General features: G+C 44.0%; 1 protein-coding gene across 4 annotated transcripts in view; it reads right to left on the reverse strand.

Annotated features, from left to right (window-relative positions):
• Positions 1-21,713, reverse strand: part of MYO1C (myosin IC) — a 57,584-nt gene that overhangs the window by 28,784 nt on the left and 7,087 nt on the right. Inside the window, exon 2 of one of the 4 annotated variants that reach the window (XM_084493156.1) lies at positions 10,635-10,710. The exons of 2 other annotated variants lie outside the window; for them this stretch is intronic. Coding sequence is in view for 1 of the 2 variants with exons in the window: in XM_084493155.1 (XP_084349281.1) it covers positions 4,164-4,181 (18 nt within the window). In the remaining variant the exon portion in view is untranslated. Of the gene's footprint in view, positions 1-4,163; positions 4,377-10,634; positions 10,711-21,713 lie in introns of those variants that run through there. One more of the 4 variants, XM_084493155.1, reaches the window with a different exon arrangement.

Here is a 21,713-nt window from a genome sequence, read left to right on the forward strand (position 1 = left end):
ACCCAAATTTCCTAGCCTTGATTCCCAGAGGGGTAACTGAGTGCTCAGTATTGACACAGCAATTCCAGCCATACAAGTGCTGCTGACTTCTTCCTGGAGCATCCCTGAGCGACGCGTGCGAAAACACCTGGAGCTCTCAAAGTCTTACACGGAGCAGGGAAGCTTTATCATCACCTGATTTAGAAAGAAAAGTCCCACAACAAAAATGAGATTTCTGCTTCTAAATCTATAAAGTATGTTTGTAATATTTTCCTCTGACGATGCATTGTCACAAACGAGCTCGCATCCATTCAGCGGAGCAGGAGAGTTGCAGGACGCTGACTGCAGGAAGCTGGTGCCACATGGAAAGAGTCAGGCATCTTTATCTCAGTATCAAGAGAAAGATGATTGATCTGCAGGCTCCAGAAATAGTTACAAAGCCGGGAACGGAAGAACTGGCAAGAACCAAATGCGAGTGGGAAGGGAAATTCAGATTAGATTCTGGAGGACAATAAGAAGTTCAAACCAATAATGAACTTCTTGTGGAGAGGTGGCAGTTAAAGCACGTTTGTCTCCTGGGTTGTGTAACATTCTTCAGTGTCATGCCAAAGCTGCAGGAAGGAAAATAAAATTCTCCAATTTCTACTCTACTCTACAGCCTGTTTGGACAGGGCACGGGCTAGACAGCAGAGCAGACGAAAATCAACTATTTTATCCAGGGCCTCAATTCCTGAGGTGCAGAGTGGGATAGTTCTTTCCTTTTACATTGAGAAGGCAGTAATGAAAGCTGCTAAGGTGGGTCTGAATTAAGGGATCTTAGTCAAGCACTTGCTGCCTGCCAGTGAAACCCCAACATATCGAAGTGCAGCCACTTGGTGTTCTCTCACCTTTTGCCACCTTGAAAATCAGCCATATATTTTGCACACACAGCAGCTGGGGTGAAAAGAGGGTTTCCTAACAGACAGCCCCGTGGCTCATGTAGAAATCCTCTTCAAACGCGTGGATTTACCTGCCCTTTCTGAAGCTACCTGAGCTCAGGCAAGAATTTATATGGCGCACATCTCATGTATTGGGCTTGTTTAATGAAAAAAAATAAATTGTTTTTTCTTTTATACAATCCCAATGACAATTGCCATATTTCCCACAAAGTGGTAAGCTGTTTGGAGCAGGCAACTTGAGACACATCAGGATGCTCAGACTGAATGAGATCAAGAACAGATAAAAACTGTGAGGACATGGACTAGTAGAGGAACAGGGAACAACCTCGCAAAGAAGTTACCATGTCAGCTGCTGCCACTCAAGGACCATTTATAGCAAAACGATTTTTTTGATTCTGGCATCTTTCAGAGCACTCCATTGCCAACAAAGGAATGTCTGGATTCGGGGAGCACTTTGCCCATGCTGGAACATGGTTCTCCCTCTCTGATACTTCCCTCCTGACCCTAAAACACATACTGAACGGATTTAACTATAGAATACACTATTCCAAAATGATACTAAGGAGAGACAAGTGCTACTTCCTTGACTAATTCCTGTGTTTATTTTGAAGTCTTCCGTATTTTAAGTAGAGACAAGCTGGAATACATGAAAACATAAAATAATCAGAAACATAGGGGAGGCAAGCCTATTTTGCTCTCGCAGAGATTTGTTGTTATGTCTCTGTTAGCAAACTGCCTAGAAGCCATAGGTTCTGTCTCCCCCACTTCCCAAGCTACAGAGCCATTTAATCTCCCACCCTGAAATGAAAGCAGAATGGGAAATGCGAGCTATGTAACCACACTGTGTGTATATTTTAAGTATCTATTAAATGCATGTAGGTCATGGGGAGTTAAAACTGTGAGAGCAAAAATTTAATCTTTGAAAAATAATAACACAGGGTGTGGATGTTGCTGCAGTTAATTATTACTCTTAATACATTAATCAATGACATTTGACACTTGCAATATTTAGAATAGTAAGAATCTATCTAAGGAGCTCAAATGTAAATTAGAAATGCAAATAATGGTGGACCATAAAGCAAAGGAAGCCATGGAGATTTGCATGGGAAGCAGGTAATATTGTTTGTTGTGTGTTTATATTTATATTATATTTTAATTATATTTTATATAATTATATTTTCTGGATGATACTCTTTTTGGGGGGAGTTAGGAAAAAGAATCAATTGTTAGTGAAAAGACAAAGGTAATTTTAAGAACTGATCTGAAGGAAAGGAGAACTGTTTACCCTTCAGAAGGGATGCTGATGTTTCAATAAACAAGCTCAATATAAAATAGCAAGAAATATGAATGAGGCAAACCAGAAAAATCACTAAGGCTAGAGAAGTGAATACACTGAATTTCTGCATTTAGGGAGCTGACATTTTTGCTCCTGACCAGGTGGCACAAGCTGCTGGTAGCTCAGAGATGTCACTGATCCCAGCACACCTAGCAGCACCACCTGCGAGCTCAGGCCTGTGCATCCTACAGTAGCTGCAGAAGACAAACAGATGACAAACCTCAAGAACCAAAATTCGGATCTCTGCCTTGCCACAATACTTTCAGCTCACTTTTGCCTTGCCTTAGCTCAGACGGAGCAGGTGAGAGGGAAGCAGGAGCTCAAACACTGGCCTACATATGGCATGGACTGGCTTCCCTTGCCTCCCAGCTTGCAGCGATGGGGTGCTGCCCCTGTGGCCCCCCTCCCTGTTCTTTTCTAACCGCTGCAGTCCCCTCTAAGTGCACACATCCTTTCATCTCGCTACAAACACGGCGTGACTCACACTGTTATTCTTGCTGCGCTCTGCCCTTCCCCGCACTAGACGTTCCCAGTTCCCACCTTCTGCGCTGGATTCCACACACCCCACACAGCCATTTCAGACCATTAAGGCTTTCAAAGATAGTAAAACTTCCCAAACAGAAGGCGCACTCCAGTGCATTCCCGGTGCACGAGAAGGGCACTTCCACACCCACATGTTCTCTCGGAGAATATCAACCACCACCCTAGACAACATCGCTGCTATCAGACTCGGATGAAAGCACTCAGAGATCGCCCCTATAAAGCCTTTTTCTGTTTCAACTGCTGGACACGGGTTACGCTGGCTCCTCCATGCCAGGAGAAATCCAAATACCCTGCTGTTGGGGGTCACTTGGCAGGTCCTCCACGAGCATTGTTTCCCTTCATCTCCACGACTGCTTCTCAGGCAGCGGTCAACACTAAACTATTTGGGAAAAGATGCAAGGGTTTCTAGATTAAGCAGGGATGGGATACCCTGGTTCCAGAGTTAGAGAGTTGTTTAAACCTCGAGACGGGTTGTTTTCAAACTTTCTCTTCCTAAATTTAGTAACTTTACCAAGTAAAGCTTTGGACATTCTTACCCAGCCAAAACGCCGCATACGGTCTTTTTTTATAACGTTCCCTCATTCTTGACCTCGACATCTTCCCCTGTCAGTGAATTCCGTGGCACAGCTACGCGTTGCATGAAAATAATCTGTACATCTATCTGACAGCTTTCACCTAGATGAACGTCCCTCTTCCTGTGTCACACCACAGAGAACAGAAGCTCACGGTCTGCCCTCACTGTCGCAGTACTGTGTACGTTGTTTTTTCTCCCCTCTTATTCATCTTTTTCCAAGCAGCAATCCTAATCCTCTCAAGCTTTTGCCACACAGTCGTTTTTCTAAGCTCTGGGTAGTTCTGCAATGCAGTACACAGAGCCGGGCTTCCTGGTTGCTGCTAAAACATGGACAAAGTTTTGCTGAAGTAAATACACCCTGGAGGAACTGAGTGGCAATGAGTCTTTAAGCAGGTATTTCCTGCCGTTCTCTGGGGTGGGAGCACAGAGAAAGGAGCCGGGTGTCCCTAGGTAGGACACAACCCGTGCCCACCACCCTTAGGATCTGTTCATGCCCCTTTCACCCAAGGGGAAGCTCCACCCTTTCTTCTCCCCTGGAGCAGCGCGCCGCTAGCCCCCTCTCTTCCCACTTTCTGAACTCCCACCTTGGCTTCCACCTCCAAACATCTGTCTCCTGTTGTTTTTTCCCCTATTTCAACCACTTTCGCGTAACTTTCTGACTGAAGCGTCTTTCACAAAGCCGGCTCAAACGTTTCACTTTCCTGCTGAAGCCCTGGAACCTTTATTTCCCTTCTTCTGCCTAGGTACGCATCTCAAAACTGCAAAAACATCAAAAGAGTTCAGTAAAGCTTACCGCGCCTCTGAACTTCATTTCTGCCTCCTTCCAGCTCTCACAGCACTTTCAGAGACTTGGTTTATGCTGCGGCATAAAGCAGGAATCTGAGGACAAGTTCTCCCTTCTGTCAGTTGCCTTATTTTTTTTTCCTTTTTTTTTTTTTTTTTTTTTTTTTTTATGACATTTCGGTGCAGTCAGAACTCCCTCCCTCCCACCAGCTCCTACTGGAGCATCCTGGAGAGGGCGTTTTACAAGGAAAGGGAGGGGAACTCTCCTCCCCTCCCAGAGAGGAGGCACGCACACGGGCACAGACCATGAGAGGCAGTCCAAGAGGAAAGAAGTCAGCTGCAGCCTGCAGGCACAGTCCCCACTGCCCAACGACGGGAAAAACGGAAAGTAATCACAGACGATGGAAAAACTGGTGCAGAGCCCAACACAAAACCACAGCAAACAGGACAGGAAGCCATATGCATGCTACGGGAAATCTGTGCCTGGAACAGCAGCAGCAGCAGCAAGAGGGCTCCCCTAATCCTCTCCAAACTCACCCCAACCACAGCAAAATCTCCCGGGCTTATAATCACACTTGTAATCATTCTCTCTGCAAATCAAAGGACCGCAACAAGGCCTGGGGTAAGACAGTTTGTCTGTCCTTGCAAGGACTTCGTGTATTTGCTCAGCAATATTTTACTCCTGAGAAATATTTTGAGACACCCACCTTCAAAACAGCCCCTCTGCACGGAGGTCTTCGAGGCCCTTAGCACAAAATAACCAGCTCTACCCCGTAAGACCCTTCCTTACGGGCCTTACAACCACAAGTTGCACGTTTACTTGTCTCAGAGGTCACTGGGATTTGGTCTGATGTAAAATATTACTGGCCACAGCCACCCCAAGGCTGTGAAACCCCCCAGCATCCAGAGCTGAGGGCAGTTTGATAAAAACGTGCAGGCAGCATTTGCATGTGCTTTAGGTGGAAAGTGAAAGGACAAGAGGCAATAGACACAAGCTTGGAAGTAGGGAAATTCCAGTGAGATATTATGAAATAATTATATTACTTTTCACAATAAGAGCCGTCAAAATACTGGAATAGGGGCCCCAAGAAGTTGTGAAACTCCATCCTTGGAAATACTCAAGACTCAACCAGACAAAGCCTCAGCAACCTGATCTAAACTGGCCCTGCTTTGAAGCGGGTTTACACCAGAGACCCGCAGGTCCCTTCCAACCTAAACTATCCAATTATTCTGTTATTTCGCTCCTCGATGGCTTAAGCTTTGTGTCTATCCTGAAAGGCATTTCAGGTACAGTCAGTTAGAGCCAGAGAGCTGTTAGAGATAGCACGCTACCCTGGCGCAGGGCCCAGCCGAGCACAGCACCTGTCAGGTATTGCAGGTCACAAGCAGTTCACATGCGAGCACACAGAGCTGCTGCCTGCCAGCTGCGCTGGAGATCAGGCAGACAGACCCCTGCAGGAGGCGACTTCTGCCCTCAGCCACGTGACCTGCCATTTCCAAGCATCCGAAAAAATTAGTCATCCATTTGATCTGACTCCTGGCAGCTTGAAGAAGAGGACGGGTTTTTGTCTGCAAGGCTCACAACACAGATAACCACAACCTGCACAAGGCGTATTCCTCCTGTATACCACCCTTAAGAGTCCCCCTCTCTTCAAATATTCTGTAATATGGGACTCGACAATTAGCCAGGAGCTACAAATTCAACACGTGCTTATCCAGAGTGTATAAGGCACTGCCCACAGACAAGGCAAAACGCCTACCTTGCACCTGCAGTTCAGAGGTCTCCAACTTAGCGTAACGTTATAAACTCATCAGCTGAATTTTCAAAGGTCATTTGTGCTAAATGCATGCATCTGCACAGAGAAAACATCTGCACAGATTCATCCTAAAGCTTGGATTTACCCTTTCTGTAACAAAATTTGGAAAGTATGCGTTTTGGTAAGTTAAAAAATAAAATATGACATGTAATAAAAAACACAACCATGATAGAAGCCTTCCCCACTTAAAAGAAAAGAAATAATATCCTCCAAATTAGTCATATGAGGGACGTGCGTTGTTCGGTTTGCCACCTCTGTTCACATCCGTCCAGCAGTGAACCAGTGATGACAGCTGGTGTTCAGTGTGACAGTGACTTCAGTGTGATACCTACATCTCAGGAGGATTTGAGCTGGTGCAAGAGAGAGGTTGCGGTCTCCTCTTTTCAGAATACAATGTGCTGCAAGAAAGATTATATTCCCATTGATTTTGATCCAGTTCCTATGAAAATTAGGGCTTGAGCTTGGATTGGGCTATGTCATGGTGACAGAATAAAAGAAGAAAGACGAAAGGAACGGATTTCCTTTCTCTAAAGACTCTCTGGTCCCTAGGTGTGTTGGTCTCAGATCGGATGTGGCCGCAGGAATGCAGGCAGCACGAGGCACTACTGAATAAGCCCTGCTTCACTTACCTGCCCAGAACCAACATTACAAGCATTTCGGCTGCTGGAATGCATTCACAGACATCCACAGAGCAGTCACCAAACTCCACAGCACCAAAAGTCAGGTTCTCTAAGCACTGAACAAGCAGAGCCATGAAATCACACCCAAGCCTGACTGCTGCTATTTCACGACTGGCACCTTCTGGAGCCAGCTCTCCTTGTAGGGTTTCAGTTTTTAACTTCTCAAATTCTATTATAGAAAGGGTAAAGCCAAGCTTTAAAATGAAAATACGGAAAGCAAAAAGCTAAAAAGTTTTGAAGTAAATCAAGTAAAGTAAAACAGGGCCATGCGTGGCCACTACTCAACAGGAAGCTATTTAAAACCCAAGAAACGAAGCCGATGTCAGTGGTTCAGTGCAGCACTGCTCTCTAATTAGCTCTGACCCAAGGCCCCAGCACTGATCTCAGAGAGCCCGCGCTGTGGTAGATGTCATTCGTCAGATGAGGAAGGTATCAGCAGTTGCAAGGACTTGTGATGAAGCTGGTATAACACCTTCTGAAGAGCTGTGGTGCCACCAGCTCCTCTGCCCTAATTAGGTTCCAGTCTGAAAAATAACTCGTAGTACCTCTCAATCCCTGCACAACTCTAATTGCCGTTATTTTTATTCACTTCTGATCAGCAACAAACTGAGGATTTATGTGAATTGTTAACAGAAGCAGCCTGAGGACACATTTCAAAGGTCGGTTTAGCACTGGCCTGATTTGGAGCATTTATTTAGAGCTTTCATTTCATTGAAAGAAATAAACAATAATCCAAAACCCTGCTCAGTGCAGGTGCACAGGTTAAGATCAAAGGTAATCTAAGCTTTACTTCCCAAACCGAGCCACATCAGCCGTTACCAAATCACAACAGCAAGCCCTGAGCCAGGAGTTTTCCACCTATAATTAGAAATGTAGCCCGGCAGCTCTAAATCTTCAGGAGGAGAATGTCAGCTCTCCACTATCATTCCTCTAATCAGTCTAGTTGCGGCCAAACAACACAGAGGTCAGTAAAATTCATGTTTCAGTTTTAAGTTATGTATCAGCACGGAGTTATCTTCACACTATCAACTTCACCTTCCCCACTGTCTCTGTTTCCTAGCGATCCTTCTCAGAACACATCTTAAGCCTGAAAATGCCACCTAAGAGGAGAATAAACAAATATATTCAGAAATACATTTTTACACGCTTCCCTTGGCTTTTTTGTTTTGTTTTGTTTTGTTTTTAGTGCAGTGGAACCTGCACTATTTATATATTTATTGAGAAGACCTTTACTCAAAAGTTTTTTTTTTTTCTCTAGCCAATCTACTACCCAACTGTTGTTGGGTAAAATGCTCCTGCCTGTAGGTTAGCCTAAATTAGGAGGAAACAAATATTTGGAAAGCAGAGATAACCACCATAATTTTGATGTATAAGATCTTGATGCTATTAAGGTGATAAAACCAGGCTCTTCCTTTCCAGTAACAGAGAGCCCAGCCCTTGTCTGATTTCTGCTGAGGATGGCTAGCTAGCTCTGTGTCCCTGCTACAGGCAGCTACAGGCACAGAGGGATGAATCAAGTTTTCCAGGCCTCACCAGTTAGAAATGACTCATAGAAACCCTGGATCAGAGCACTGGGATTGCTCTGCTCGATGCTGATAAGCGGCTGATTCCCTGCATACAATTTCACATTCAAAGCAAGGGGATGGAAGCCTTTCCTGTCAGCCCTGCTCCAACAGGCTCCCAGAGCGCTGTGTGACTTGCTATTACACCCGCAAGCAGTGCTCTCCTGAAAAAGAGTTTGGCCCCATGAAGCTGGCACCAAGCAAACCACAGCCTGTGCCTGCACTGAGCAGATTCTACCACACAACATAAATCCAGAGGTAAGAGATTCGGGATTTGGTTTATGCTATTCAGAAGACAACGTGGATCACATCTACATTAGTCCAAAAACAAAGGATCAAGTTCATCTATAAATGCATAAATACGTATTTTAAATAATATTCATTATTTCTGCCTTGCAAAAGAACTGCAGAAAAACACACATTCCATAATTAGAAAGTACTTGGCAAGGACACCATGGGAAACAAACCACCCTAAACAGGCCAGGAATTTGAGAGACTCCCTCTTGCAGGTCAGAGGAAAGTATTCTGCAAAAAATAGAAATTTCTCTAACCTATCAGATGTGTCCTGCTGTCCACATTATACTGATTGAAAACTGATTAAAACGCCTCGCATTTTTAAGACACCCTATCGCAGAAACTGGAGGTGCTGAGGGACATCTGGCCCATTGCTTAGGAAAAAAGCTGTGTTCCAGCAGAGGACAAACGTCTGACCGCACAACATCTGAATAAATCAACGCCCTGCCAAAGAAGCAACATTAAATATTGTAACAGGCTTGATAACAAGGCAGAATCTCTTCCCCATACTGTTAGCTCTGCTAACAATCGCCTGGTTTCTACCCCTTTTTGTTTGTACTGATCCACCTCTCCTTTCCCCTTGCAGAGTGACCAGATGTCCCCAAAACAAGCAGTTAGCAAGAGAAACGTGGACGTAGGACATTGGACCCTGGAGACACAGCATTCCTGGTCAGTTATGAAACTGCAGACCCACGCAGGTTAAATCAGCAGCCTGTTGTACTCACTGAAGAGGTGTCTCAAGATTGCAGAGTTCCTTAATTTTACCACGAACTTGATGACATCACCACTTCTCTGAATCCTTGAGGTCTGTGTGAATGTGTTTGCACTGCTGTAGACAAAAGCTTAAAAATATAATAGGTGTGGCCAAAAGGGTTCAAAACCCAGAAGACAAAGAATATTTAAATTATTATTTTGGATTCTAATTTATGCTTTGTAATGCCTAAAACTGTCAATACTGGTTTTGTTTGTTTCAAGGAAGCTTCAACAGTGAGAACACTGAACTTCTCTTCTTCCCAAGCTCAGCCTTTTACAAATAAACAAGAATACTACAAAAAGCTGGAATATTAGAGAAAATGAAGATGCTGTCCTTGGACTCCTACACTTTCAGTGTAAGTGCTATATGTTTTGATAACTCTGATGATAAGACGTTTGAAAAATGGCAGATTAAAAGCCCATATGCAGCAGCACTCATATTTAGGTATGGCTCCTGCACACACACAATAATTCAGGGTCTATGACGTGAGTGGAAACAGAAACTGGGTTAATGCAACAAATTACGATAATTTTTCCTTGTTGTTGTTCTCTGCTGAACCAACAAAACAGAAATGGATGACTGGCTTTGACAGTGACCATCAGAACAAAGTCCTACTGCATAATTACCAGATGCCCTTAATATGATGCCAGTTGGTCTCATGCATGTGGACACTCTCACCGTGTCACGCTCGCACCCTGCCCTGTGCACGGCTTTGTTGGGTGCTCTACAGGACTGCAAGGCAGTCGGCGCTTCAGCTGATTTTACAAACACAACTTACCCATTCTGAATCCAGCAGTGATTGTTGAACTAACTTCAATAGCAGAGAGTTTAAAAACAACAGTTAATTCAGTTTGATTGCTTTGCCCTTACTTTGATACAATAATTTTAAGCAGCTCCCCTGCAGAGTCCGTGGCAAGAACAAGAAGAGCCTTTTGACGGAGCTGTTAATACAAACAGCCTGACTCAGTTCAGCTGATGTGCATTCCTCACAACTGACTTTCTAAACAGTCACTCCCAGTGGCAGGACCTACATCTTCCTTTTAAGGGGAAAAAATGTTTTCACAGGAAAAATTAAGTGTTCAAAGCCTTTACATATCTCTGTGCTTTACTGACCAATCTCTGCTTTAAAAATACCTCCTTTTTGCACACTCAACAAAGACAACCCCCTCCTTAGCATAAAATTGTTCCTCTTTTTAACCACAGACATTAGCTTTGTACAGATGCCCTGGTAGATCCAGGTAAAACATCCTATTATTTTTGACACAAGCCAACATGGAAAAAAAATAAAAAAAGAAAAAGCAGTTTTCCAAGGCATTACGAAGACTCATTTTTAGAGACAGAAAAAATGGCTGAGAAAGAACAAGCAAAACTTACAGGCTGCAGACAACGCTTTACAGCTCACACTGGTGACTGACAGTTCCTATTCCTTCAAATTTCTTTTTCTGCATTTCTGAAAAGAGGCTTAGTGTTAGAAAGGGATTAAGATTGGAAAGCATAACAAAAATTTCTTTTTCTACCGACACTAGATAAGAGAAGAGTGAACAGTGCTGCTTTGCCTGCATGTTAGAAGAAGGAAACAGGATTTCCCTCTGCTACTCCCTGAACAAGGTCCCAAGGAAATGTTTCTAATAATAGGAAATTACTATATAAGGCCAGATCAGCACTAAACTGTTTGCAGTCTGGAAAAGAAGAACATACAAGCGTACTGAGCAGGGACACAGCTGGCAGAGCAGGGCTCTTCACACGTCAGTATTCTCCAGGAAGGCAGCGAGCAGTAACCTAAGGCTCCCCTCCGCAGAGATGGGCAGTATTTAACCTGTGACTCCTCTCTCCTGAGCAGAAAGGGGCCTCTCCCACAGCCTGAAACAGAAAACTAAATGTACGAATTAGAGCTGCTACACCCTCTTTATATCACACCCCTGCTTTTCTTCATGTGAGGAAAAGGATAGACAGAAAAGACTTTGAAATCTGTAAAGTAACACCTGCAAAGCAGGGCCGAGCACATCTCTGATACACAAGGGGCAGGAAAAGAGAGGGCCTGTCCTAACACTCGTGGCCAGCAGTAATGCAGAAGAGGACAGCTCCCCTACCTGCCCTTCCTGGAGAGTAGATCCACAGAGCACAAGTTTGCTGCCCCATTTTATCAACTTGTCAGCTCTCTTGGTCATTTTGTGTTAAACTGTAAAGGTTTTGGGCACCTGTGGAAGGAGCCATTTAATTTAATTTTCAAAGTGTTCCCATATAACTGTATCCATTAATATCTTGCAGGCCAACAGTTTCAGCAACAAACTGTTGTACATAACTACAAGCCACGTGCATGTATCTCAGCAAAACTATCGGACTCCTGCCTAGAGCTGTAATTGTAGCACCAATGCACGCTTCTGTCACTTGAACAGATACAAAATTTGCAAGCCCAGTTAAAAAGTTTTTCCTCCTTCTTATATAAATGAAAAGGGGTTCCTACAACAAAGCTCAGAAAGACCTTAATTGGATAAAGCAATATAACACGAATATTTCCCTGTGCTCCCCAGTGAGGGGTCTCTCTCCACGTGTTTTGTCTTTGGGTACTGCCAGAAGCTCTCAGCTCCCAGCGCAGAGAAGCATCCTGAGCATCCACAGTGTGACACAGCCCCTGAGCTGCCATGGAAATGAGCACAATGCATGTGCCCAGACTGCCTTATCCCCCAGACTTCTGTTCTGTCAGGAAGAGATGTTTGTGACAAAATGGATAAATAATTTTGTACCTGTAGGCCTGCTACCTCCTACCTCTCTCCTGTCTACAAATGCAGCCCCTGCAGATTTATGCAGCTTCTAGGGGAACGTGGAGCCAAATCCCTGCCAAGATTTTCAATGTATTAGCTGGTACGACCTCCTTGAGCTGAAAGGGACAGTTTGCTGCAGCAAAGTTAGGCTGAGCACTAAAAAAAAAAAAACAAAAAGCAGGAGCACTATGCCACATTGCAACATCGGCAGCTTTGCAGTCCTGGTGAGAACAAGCTGAGATTTAGTTCTCCACGCTGTTCCAGAGGACTGCTGCAGTGTAACCAGGCTCTCGGGTACATTCTTTGCCAGTTGCTCACACCTTGTCCTTGTCCCCATGCTACCTGGCCAGAAAAGGGTGTGCACTCAAGGGTGTATTAAGCTTTCCAGGGCGTATGGCAATTCTGTCCCAAGAGGATGTTTCATATTTGACTTATATTTAGGGGCATCTTGATTTCTGAAGACTTTTAAATTGACCTTTAGTTTTGCGTCCTGTTAAATACTTCACATTCTTGCCTGCATGGCAAGGGGGAAACCAAGAGTTGGCAACAGGCAGGTTTTTATCAGAACCAGTGCTTATGACTTTTAGAGAAAATGAACTACAAAACTGTAAGTTTCAGATTAAATAACCTTATGCCTCTTTTTTGGGATCCAAAAGTTAATTAATTTTGGAAAAAAAAACATTTTGGGAACTAGCTTTCTATGCATCTAACTCCGTACAAAGTCTCATCTTTAAGTTTGGACCCTAACACTGTTGTTTTATCTACTTATTTTTGGTACAAAGTCACAGGATACAGTCAGTAACTTGTTTGTTCAGTTTCAAAAAGTCTACTCCAGGAGAAACAAGATATTTGAAGCTTTTCCTTTTGGTAAGGTCTGAATAAAGCTATTGTTGAATTCCTAGTCTGGCGTCAAAACCGTAACTTCTCTGCTACGCAGAAACTGGAGCACAGGTAAATCTCGATTATATTAAGATTCCAGTATCACAAAAATGAAGGACAAATAGCCAAAACTTTCCTGAAAAGCATGGGAGAGGGAATTATGTGAAATATACTGCCTGATTTTTATTTTTTACTAAAATAACTTGTAGATGAACGATGTCCCAGCAACTTCTCTTACTCCTCACTCCTGCTAGTGTAATAACAAAATGCCTAGTATGCAAAATTTATAGTAGCGACAGAATTTATACATTAGCATAATTTGTACCTCAAGTTTAGGGAAATGTTGATGTAAGCGCTTTCAGATTGGTACAATAGCATCTGTCATAGGTTTGTTCCATGCAACATCTATAGTTTCCTTAAAAAAAAAACAAAACCAAACCACATCAATTTGCAAGTATTCTGCTACATTTCATTCCGACACCAGAAGCAGGTGAAACCTGAGAGAAACAACATTCTTATTTTCCTTCTGGGTGTGACTCTTTAGATGAAAACCTAGCAATGCTGTGAGCAAACTACGAACTACCAAGCGGAGCCAAGTTCCATGAGCCCAGAAAAAGGACACATTCAATCCTGCAGACATTCAAACAAGTGGAGTAGTTTTTAATTTGATGATTTATAAGCGCAGAGTTTACAGGCACAATTTGTACTTCCACCACTTTTTTCCCCTCTGTCCCAAACTGACTTTGCTGGCCTAAGATAGGTGGTTATTTTGGGATAGCGAAAGCTTTAAAGTTCCAATAAGACTATTAGGAACACATATGGTACAAAACTTCTTTCATACCCTTCTTTGTAAGGGAACAAAAAGCATTTGGCATTTGCTGTGATGGCATAAGTCCCCTACGAAAAGTTTAAGGAAAGTTTTAACAACAGTCTGGAGTAAAACTAGATTAGGAACCCAAAATAAGAATCTCCACTGATCTGTAGAAATTCCAGATTATGCTAAAAGAAACGGCCTAAGCAGTTTCCAAAAGCAGACGAAAGAAAAGTAGACACACAGTGCAGACTGGCTATCTGGCAGGGTGTCAGATTTGAGGCCTGGCAGCTAGCGGGAGCACGTGGGCAGATGATATTGCAGCTGGCTTATGTCTGAACTGCTTCCCTTTACCCCGTCTCTTCTGTTGCTTCTGAAAAGAAGGGGAAAAGCCACCAGATGAAGGGTATTGTCTGAGGTAATCTCCTTCTGGCCAGTCTGACAGCACCCCAAGGCTTCCAATGGTCTTTAATGTTTTTGAGAATTGCAAAAACTTTTATCCTAAATCAGGTATATCTTCACTTAGGACCAAATAGGGAATGATGTGTTGCCATCATCTTGGCAAAAGTATCCCAGGATGCCTGGAAAACACAGACATCGTTTTGGAAGCACATCCCACATCCACTGGCATTAGTGTGCACCTATCAGATGATCCAGAATATTGTTTCCCAGCATTTTACAAGTTTATACTCCTATTGAATCAAAGCGCTGACAAATCAAGATTTTTTTGAACAAACTAAGTAATTCACATGGGTGTTAAAGAAGAAAATCATTGGCTTGCAACTTAGAAGGATGGGGAATATTTCATCTCAATGATATGGTTTCAATTCTGCCCACACAGGAGGGCTCCCCTATCACGCTCAAAACATTTCTAAACGTTTCTGCTTTATCAAGGACATAGATTTAATCAAAACCAAAATACACAATAAAGAATAACTGGGGGGGGGGCTGTTCCTTTGCGGTTCTCAGGAATGCAAGTTCCACATCTGGATAAACACAGGCCTATGCAGTGAATGGAAACATTCATTTTCCCCCCTTCTTTCTTTCTCTCTGATTTACCTATGGTCCTGCATTGGGCGGCTGAAAACCAGTGGCAATCCTGCTGATGCAGACAAAGTTGGCAGCCACAGGCAGGCAGAGGTCGTTACCCTGTACAGCTACCATATCAAAGAAAATTTCTTTTGGTTATCTCCAACTCAAACAAGAGCTCTTGCAGAAATTCTCATAGCTCCTGTGACTTGGGTATTAACTACCAGTTGTGACAGTTGAGATATTACTAGCAACAGAAACTGTCCCACAGCACCATCCTGTTCTCCATCAGATGAGGACCAGCACCCCAAGAGTCAGAGGCAGAAAAGGAGAACCACCGAGCTGTGCTGATGCAGACAGTAAGCACATCCTTAGAAAAGGCCAAAAAGTGGAAGTTATCTTTCTGCCCTCAGGCCCCCAGTGTGTAGATGGGAGTCCCTTCCACATACGGCCACGTCGTGCCAGAAGTGCACAGGTTTGGAGATCTCAAGGAAGCTCGATAATTTTGTTCTGATAGTATCTGACCAAACGCCGCTGTCCGTGGCAGCCAGGACAATGACAGGAACCGTCAGAAGCCTTATCCCAGTGGGAAGGGAACAATTTTGTTCCTTTGATTCGGAAGGCACAAGTTATCTAGATCTCCCTGGGGAAGGTGAGGGATCCAGGGCCATGAAGGATTCTCATCTCTACCCTGAAAGGATAGTCCAAGAGTCTCAAGAAAAGGTATCTACCATAGAAAATCAATACATGTTATCAAAGCCCATAACGTAAGAAGTCCATGCAAAATGCAGGCAGCAGTTTCACTCCTGTGTCTAAATTCTAGTTTTAACAGCCCTCAGACAGTGCCAAGGCAGCATCATTTGCTGCTGTAGCAACACGAGCCCAGCCTCAGCCACTCTACTATAACGAGAGGAGACTGCAAAAAGATGAGAGCTGATATGGTGCTCGTGGCATGCCCTGCATTAGCCCTGCTTCCCTGATACCAGTGGGAGCTCTGCCATCAGCTTCAGTTGTGCTGGAGTACACCTATGATAGAAAAATAAGGAGTTAAGCTCTTTCAAATCAACTGAAGAGAAAGAAAAGCATCAAAACGTGAGGTTTTGTTTCCAGAGCTATTGTTTGAATGGCTAGACTAGTAAAACAGAAGGACGCGGGGAAGTTCATCACTGTAAATTATTGATCCGCTGCTTTCTAGACACTGAAGCTGGTAATTAAACAAAGAGTAAAAAGATACTTCATCAATTATAGAGGTGTCACTTTAAATTACACTTGCCCCAGGATGAATAAAACACATGGGTTAAATGCTGCGGGTGCTTCTTCACGCCAGCTTGTCGTTCAAAATGTTCACTATGACACTGATAATAATTCTCTTGTGTCACTGCTGCTGAGCTCTTTGTACATATTGAGCCAGATAAGGGGAAACGAGAGCTTTTGTTTCACCAATCTTTCCACACAATGTCCTGAAAACACAGTCCCATGGTCGGGAGAGAAGATTTGGAGCTGTGATCAGCGGGATCCCTTTTCTGTTCAACAAGCTTAGTTATATGGCCATAAGTCAAGGCCACAGCCCCTGCAAAAACAGCCCTCCCTGAGAAATCAGGCAGAAAAGTTTTGTCTACAACAGCAAATTGTGAAATGTGTGAAGCACTGGGCAGACATTAGACACTGGTAGGTCTTTCTTATGGTTTTTAGAAAATATATACATGCACACACTCTGCAACCTCCAATAACACTGCTTCTGAAGGAATAAGATGATGACATCAGAGATACCCTTTTAGCAGAAATCATGTCACAACCATCATTGTTACTCAAATTTGATTTGTGACACTTTTTTATGCCAGGGTGCATGCCTTACAGCATCAGGCTTAAAGTTACCTCAATTTCATGTGTTAAATGTTATAAATAGGTACAAATATATTTGCTTTAATGCTCATTTTGAAACCAACTCATCATCCAAAGAAGAGCTTGTCCTTCTTGCATTTAGTAGCACAGAAGCACTCTAGAACCACTATTACAACTCTGAAAGAGGTCTCACTACATGAAAGAATTTATTGAAGGCTAAGTTCATCAAGTGATTGAGACAGGCCAGGGAGCATAAATACTCTAAGCAGAAAACTGCATATGCAGCATAAGCAGACAGCTTAAAAGTGCATGCAAAGAAACCTCCAACAGGTGGACACAGCTGGCATCCTTCAAGGAGCAGAAGCAGCAGTGAAGCAATAATGCTAGAAGGCAAGAACAGAGAAACAGAAGTTGCTGATGGAGCAAGACGATCCTAGAAGTCAGAGAACTTGTGCTTGCCGTGGTGAAATGTGGAAGTGAAGGGATACCCAGGTAGTGAGGAAAGAGAGACAACTGGGAAGCTGAAGGCAATCATCACCTGTTGATGGAAATATTACAGGTGAGAGATGAAGGCTGGACTGTGCAAGTTTCACGAAGGAAAGAACGGCACCTCTTGGTAGGGGGACAGAGAACCAAAGAGCCGAGCTGACTCTCCCTACCGCTCCCCAACTAATGAGGCTGAAGCACAGGGAGAACAAGCTCTCTCGTGGGCCCGATGCCAATTGCTCTATTAAATTTTCTTTGCCTGTTCTAAGGAGTTACACAACGTAGGGCTTTATTCATAAATGCCTGATGGCGTCCTGCGTATACATCAGCTTCTACCAGCAGAACAGTGTTTGTGGGAAATGTTAGGAAGAGTGTCTAAGAGAGATAAAGCCTTTGAGTTGCAGACAAAGCTGCCAGCCTTCATTTCCAGCTTGTCGGAGCAAGTCCTTCTTGAAGTCAGCAGCCTGGAATGAAGAGAATCTGGCATTTGTGCATGTATGTATGGTTCAGTCAGGGCGGAGGGGCTGACTTTAATCATACTTTCCACAATGGGGGGGGGAGGGGAAATGTGGCATAATACAGCAAGCGACGGGCGTTATCTGCTATATATTCACAAATTTCCCCTCTCGGACTTGGTATTTCAAGTGTGACCTCCTTTCCTGCTTCCACTAGTCCCTAGAGGAAAAGTGGAAGGGGCACACAGAGCTGGAATTTGAGAGAAAATCCTTCACATTCTTGAGATTCCCAGGGTCTGTGATAGGCAGCACACATTTGTCTGGTGATCCTAAAAATTCCACATTCTGGAGAATTACTGGAACAGCTGACAGGTCTCAGAAGTAATTATGTGCAGGTACTACCCCTCCCTGAAAAGCTTAGCCCCACTATTCCAAAATGCATAGATCCAAGTGCTAACCAACACTGCCTCTGCAGCTCCAGCTTGCCTGTTGGGTGATAATTCCTATGTTAAGTATGCACATTTTAAAGCTGTTTATTTAACTGTCTTCTGCCAAAATATCTCCTTTCTGGAAGAAGAAAAAGAAGAACCAATAGAGAAAAAAATCAGTCAAAGAATATGGCTTGCAACTAGCAATTGCCAGGCTTTTTTAGCTTGTTTTGAAGCCTGTTTAACAAGAGTGCTAGTATGGTATCGAAAAGGAACAAAGCTCCAAAATAGTTTAATCCAACTGCCCACTACTGTGCTAGCAACAATACTATATAAAGAATTCCATTTAAAACCATGTCTACTCTCACAATAAGGCTACAGTCCACTAAATCACATGGAGCTTCAATTCCATCTAGAAATAACCTCTTAAAGTTTCAGTCGTGGGATGGCATTCCCAAATTTTGTTTACTTGGGTGCCACTACTGGTGGTGACAGCAATAGCAGCTACAAATTGCAGGAACCTGCACGTATGCCCAGCAAGGGCACATGTCCAGATCCGACTTCTTGCACGAAAGGTTTTGGCAGTGAAACGCATTCCTTCTCCCTTACCCTTTCTGTCTGCATCGATTGCAACGTCACTCTCAGATACCGCAGCACGGTAACCTTGTGCTACTGTCCCACAAGTTTATCTTGCCAAAGAGTCCCCCAGGGCCCAAAAGGCGTTTGAAGGCTGAGACCTGTGGAAGAGCAATGCAGAAGCAGGCGTTCCCCACATCCCCAGCTGAGCAGGGTGACCTTCCTCCATGCTAGGCTCCCACAGCACGGAGTGCCAGCTAGCGAGTGTTACTTCCACAAACTGCAGTGCTTTGGGAAGCAGCATCGTGGCTGCAGGGAGGACAAAACACGTGTTATCTGTGCCCAGCTGGACCCCGGCTTTGAATCTCAGCCACTGCGTTCTGCCTCTTGCCTGAGCTGCACACAGACACCAGTTCCTCTTGGCTCGGTGTCCACGTGTTACTGCCCTGGCAGCCTGCACAGGATTTATCAGCGCGCCTCTGTCTCCGACCTGATACCATGTTAATGGGTAACAGCAACACAGGCCCTCTGCGGGCAGATGGTTACTGTACTGCTTAGGGGCTGTAACGACTGTCACAGCTTGCAAATCCTCGGTGCAAGAAGTGGAGTGGAGACAGGGTATTGTGTTTGTAAATATTAATAAAGGCAATGTTTAAAAGACTGCTAATTGCCATTTATGTTCTGAGCAGATGGCCCAGCTCCATCTCCCCAGACTAGAAGGTTTTATTGCCAGTCAGCCCACACACCAGGGCACAAAAGCCCCTGGGTATGACTGCAGAAGATTCTAGTAAATAACTTTTCCTCTCTGCTACTGACTTCAGGGATCCAGAACCAGAAGCATAAAAAGAGAATGGCTGAACAAGCCATCTCTGCCACAATGATACATGACAGACACTTCTACACGAACATAAGAACATGGAACGTGTCCTCTGACGTGCCACAGGCTTAGGCTGCTGCACGTTGACCTACTACACATCAGTGTGCTGTAGTTCATCCCTTGCCCCGAGCTGTGCCTGTCCTGGCCCCCACCCTCCTCTGTACTGGGACTGACATTTGTTCCTCTCTGTGGTGAGAGTTCAGGGACCTAAAACATTTTGTTGCTGTTGTTCTCCAAACTTTGTTTCAGCAGCTTCACCGAGAGTCAAATGGATGCTAGTGCAGGTACAAGGCAAGGAGTAGAGAACTACAGGAAAAAAAAAAAAAAGAAGAAAAATTAAACTTCCTGTGAGCATAAGTTTATCTTTAGCTACTGGGGGAATACATCCTCACACCATCCAAGTAAAGAAAGAGTATTTTATCAAGAGTGATGTAGATGAAGCTCTAAGACTGTCTGCTTGCTTAGCCCCCTACCCTTTATATGTACACATGCCTTCAAATGTTTACAACCTTGAGAAGTGATGCACATGTATTATCATCACTAGCAGCCTCCAAACAAGCCCAGGAATGACACTAGAGGCTACAGAGCTGACAGCTGTGGTGCTCTGCAATTGGGAAATCAACAATATAAATTACCTAACCCGACACGCGTGGGTATACACGCCACATCAGATTTGCCAGCAGAAATATGCCTGGCCAACAAATGGGGCTGCTATTCAAGAAGATGGGGAACAACTGACACTTTTGGGCAGATTCCTGAGAAAGGAGGGATGATGCTGGACTCTGTAACCATACAGGAGGGAAGAAGCTCACTTCCCCCACCCACCACTGTCCATTACTGACCCAAATGAACCTTCCCATGCCCTATCAACCGGTCAATCTGAATCCAGCCCACACCAAACACAGACCGATTTTTATACTCTTGCAAGCCCTGTGTCACATTTGTGTTGACTAACCCTCAGTTTAGATAAGTGGTTTGTAATTAAGACCATTTGGTTTGGGGCCAATGAAAGTGCAGCTGAAAGAGCACCTCCAAGAGTTCAGCACGGTGCTAGAGAGGTTACCAGAGAAATTCACTGCTCAGAACAGAAGGCCAGGTACCAGGCTGACAGCTGCTTTTAGACCATTAAACTACAAGTTTCTTTTCCAGCCTATCCAAAACTAAAAATGAGATTTGTCACAATATTTTTTTTTTTTTCTGAAAGCAATAGCCTGTTTGCACACTGCTTGGAATATATTTCTTTCCAGGCACATGAATTCAACCTGCAGCAGTACTGATGTTCTTCCACTCCCCATTTCCACTTGGGTGGCAATGTGATCCCTTCACGGAGGCTACTTCTGAAATCAGCACTTCACGCAAAAATGCATTCTGTGACAAACAGCCAAATTAACTGAAGCCTCTAGAAAAAAGTAAACAGTTACACGAGCACAGCTTTTGAGTTCTGTCGACGTCAGCCTGGACATAGTTCACATTCCCATCCTACACTGAGCCACTTTGAGGAATTTTCCTCCCAGTGCGAGATGAGCTAAGGAAAGCATTTTGGATAACAGCAGTTGCCAGGTAAAAATCTTCAAGGCTTAAGGTTGGAAGGAGCTGCCCTATGTCCCCACTGAGACACAGAACCATCAGAGCAGAAACAGACACTTGGCAGCTGATCAGGTTTCAGTTTAAAGAGAGCTCAAACATCCCCTTTCTCTCTACAGGTGTTTTTTTTTTTTTTTTTTTTTTTTTTTTTAACAGGCAGAGCTTTGCATCTCTTGCAACATTTCCTCTTCACATGGTGTCCACATGGCCAAGCTGCCAGAAGAGCAGAGAAGCCCTCGGCCCCAGCACTCACTCAGGCTCTCAGCACCATGTATCCTCTCTTCTGATAGAGCCCGCTGGCACAGCTGAAAGCTTTTGAGGTGATCACTGTCTGCAGCAGTCTCTGGGAAGAACAACTCATCTTTGACTCTTTTTTTCTCCTTTGCTATATTCTCCCTTCCTTTGTACTTCCTTGTATCAGGACACAACTATCTCAAAACAGATTAGTTTATGCTAGAGACAAATAATGTCTGAAAGCTTTACCAAAACACACAAATGGCCTATAGCCATTAACCCATGCATTCTTCAATTATATCATGCAAATAGAAAAGATAGTGTGCCTGCATTATCATGCAGTCACATGTTTTCCTTAAGTGTTCCAGGGACTCCATAACACACCTGTTTTAGAAATAGCTCATAAAAGTGCATAAATTATCCCTTCCATTATCCCAAATTACTCCTAGCTTTCTCCACTCCCTGCATAAGCAGTCTCGAGAGCATTGTT

This window comes from Aythya ferina, assembly GCF_964211825.1.
Source record: "Aythya ferina genome assembly, chromosome: 19".
Lineage (NCBI taxonomy): Eukaryota > Metazoa > Chordata > Aves > Anseriformes > Anatidae > Aythya > Aythya ferina.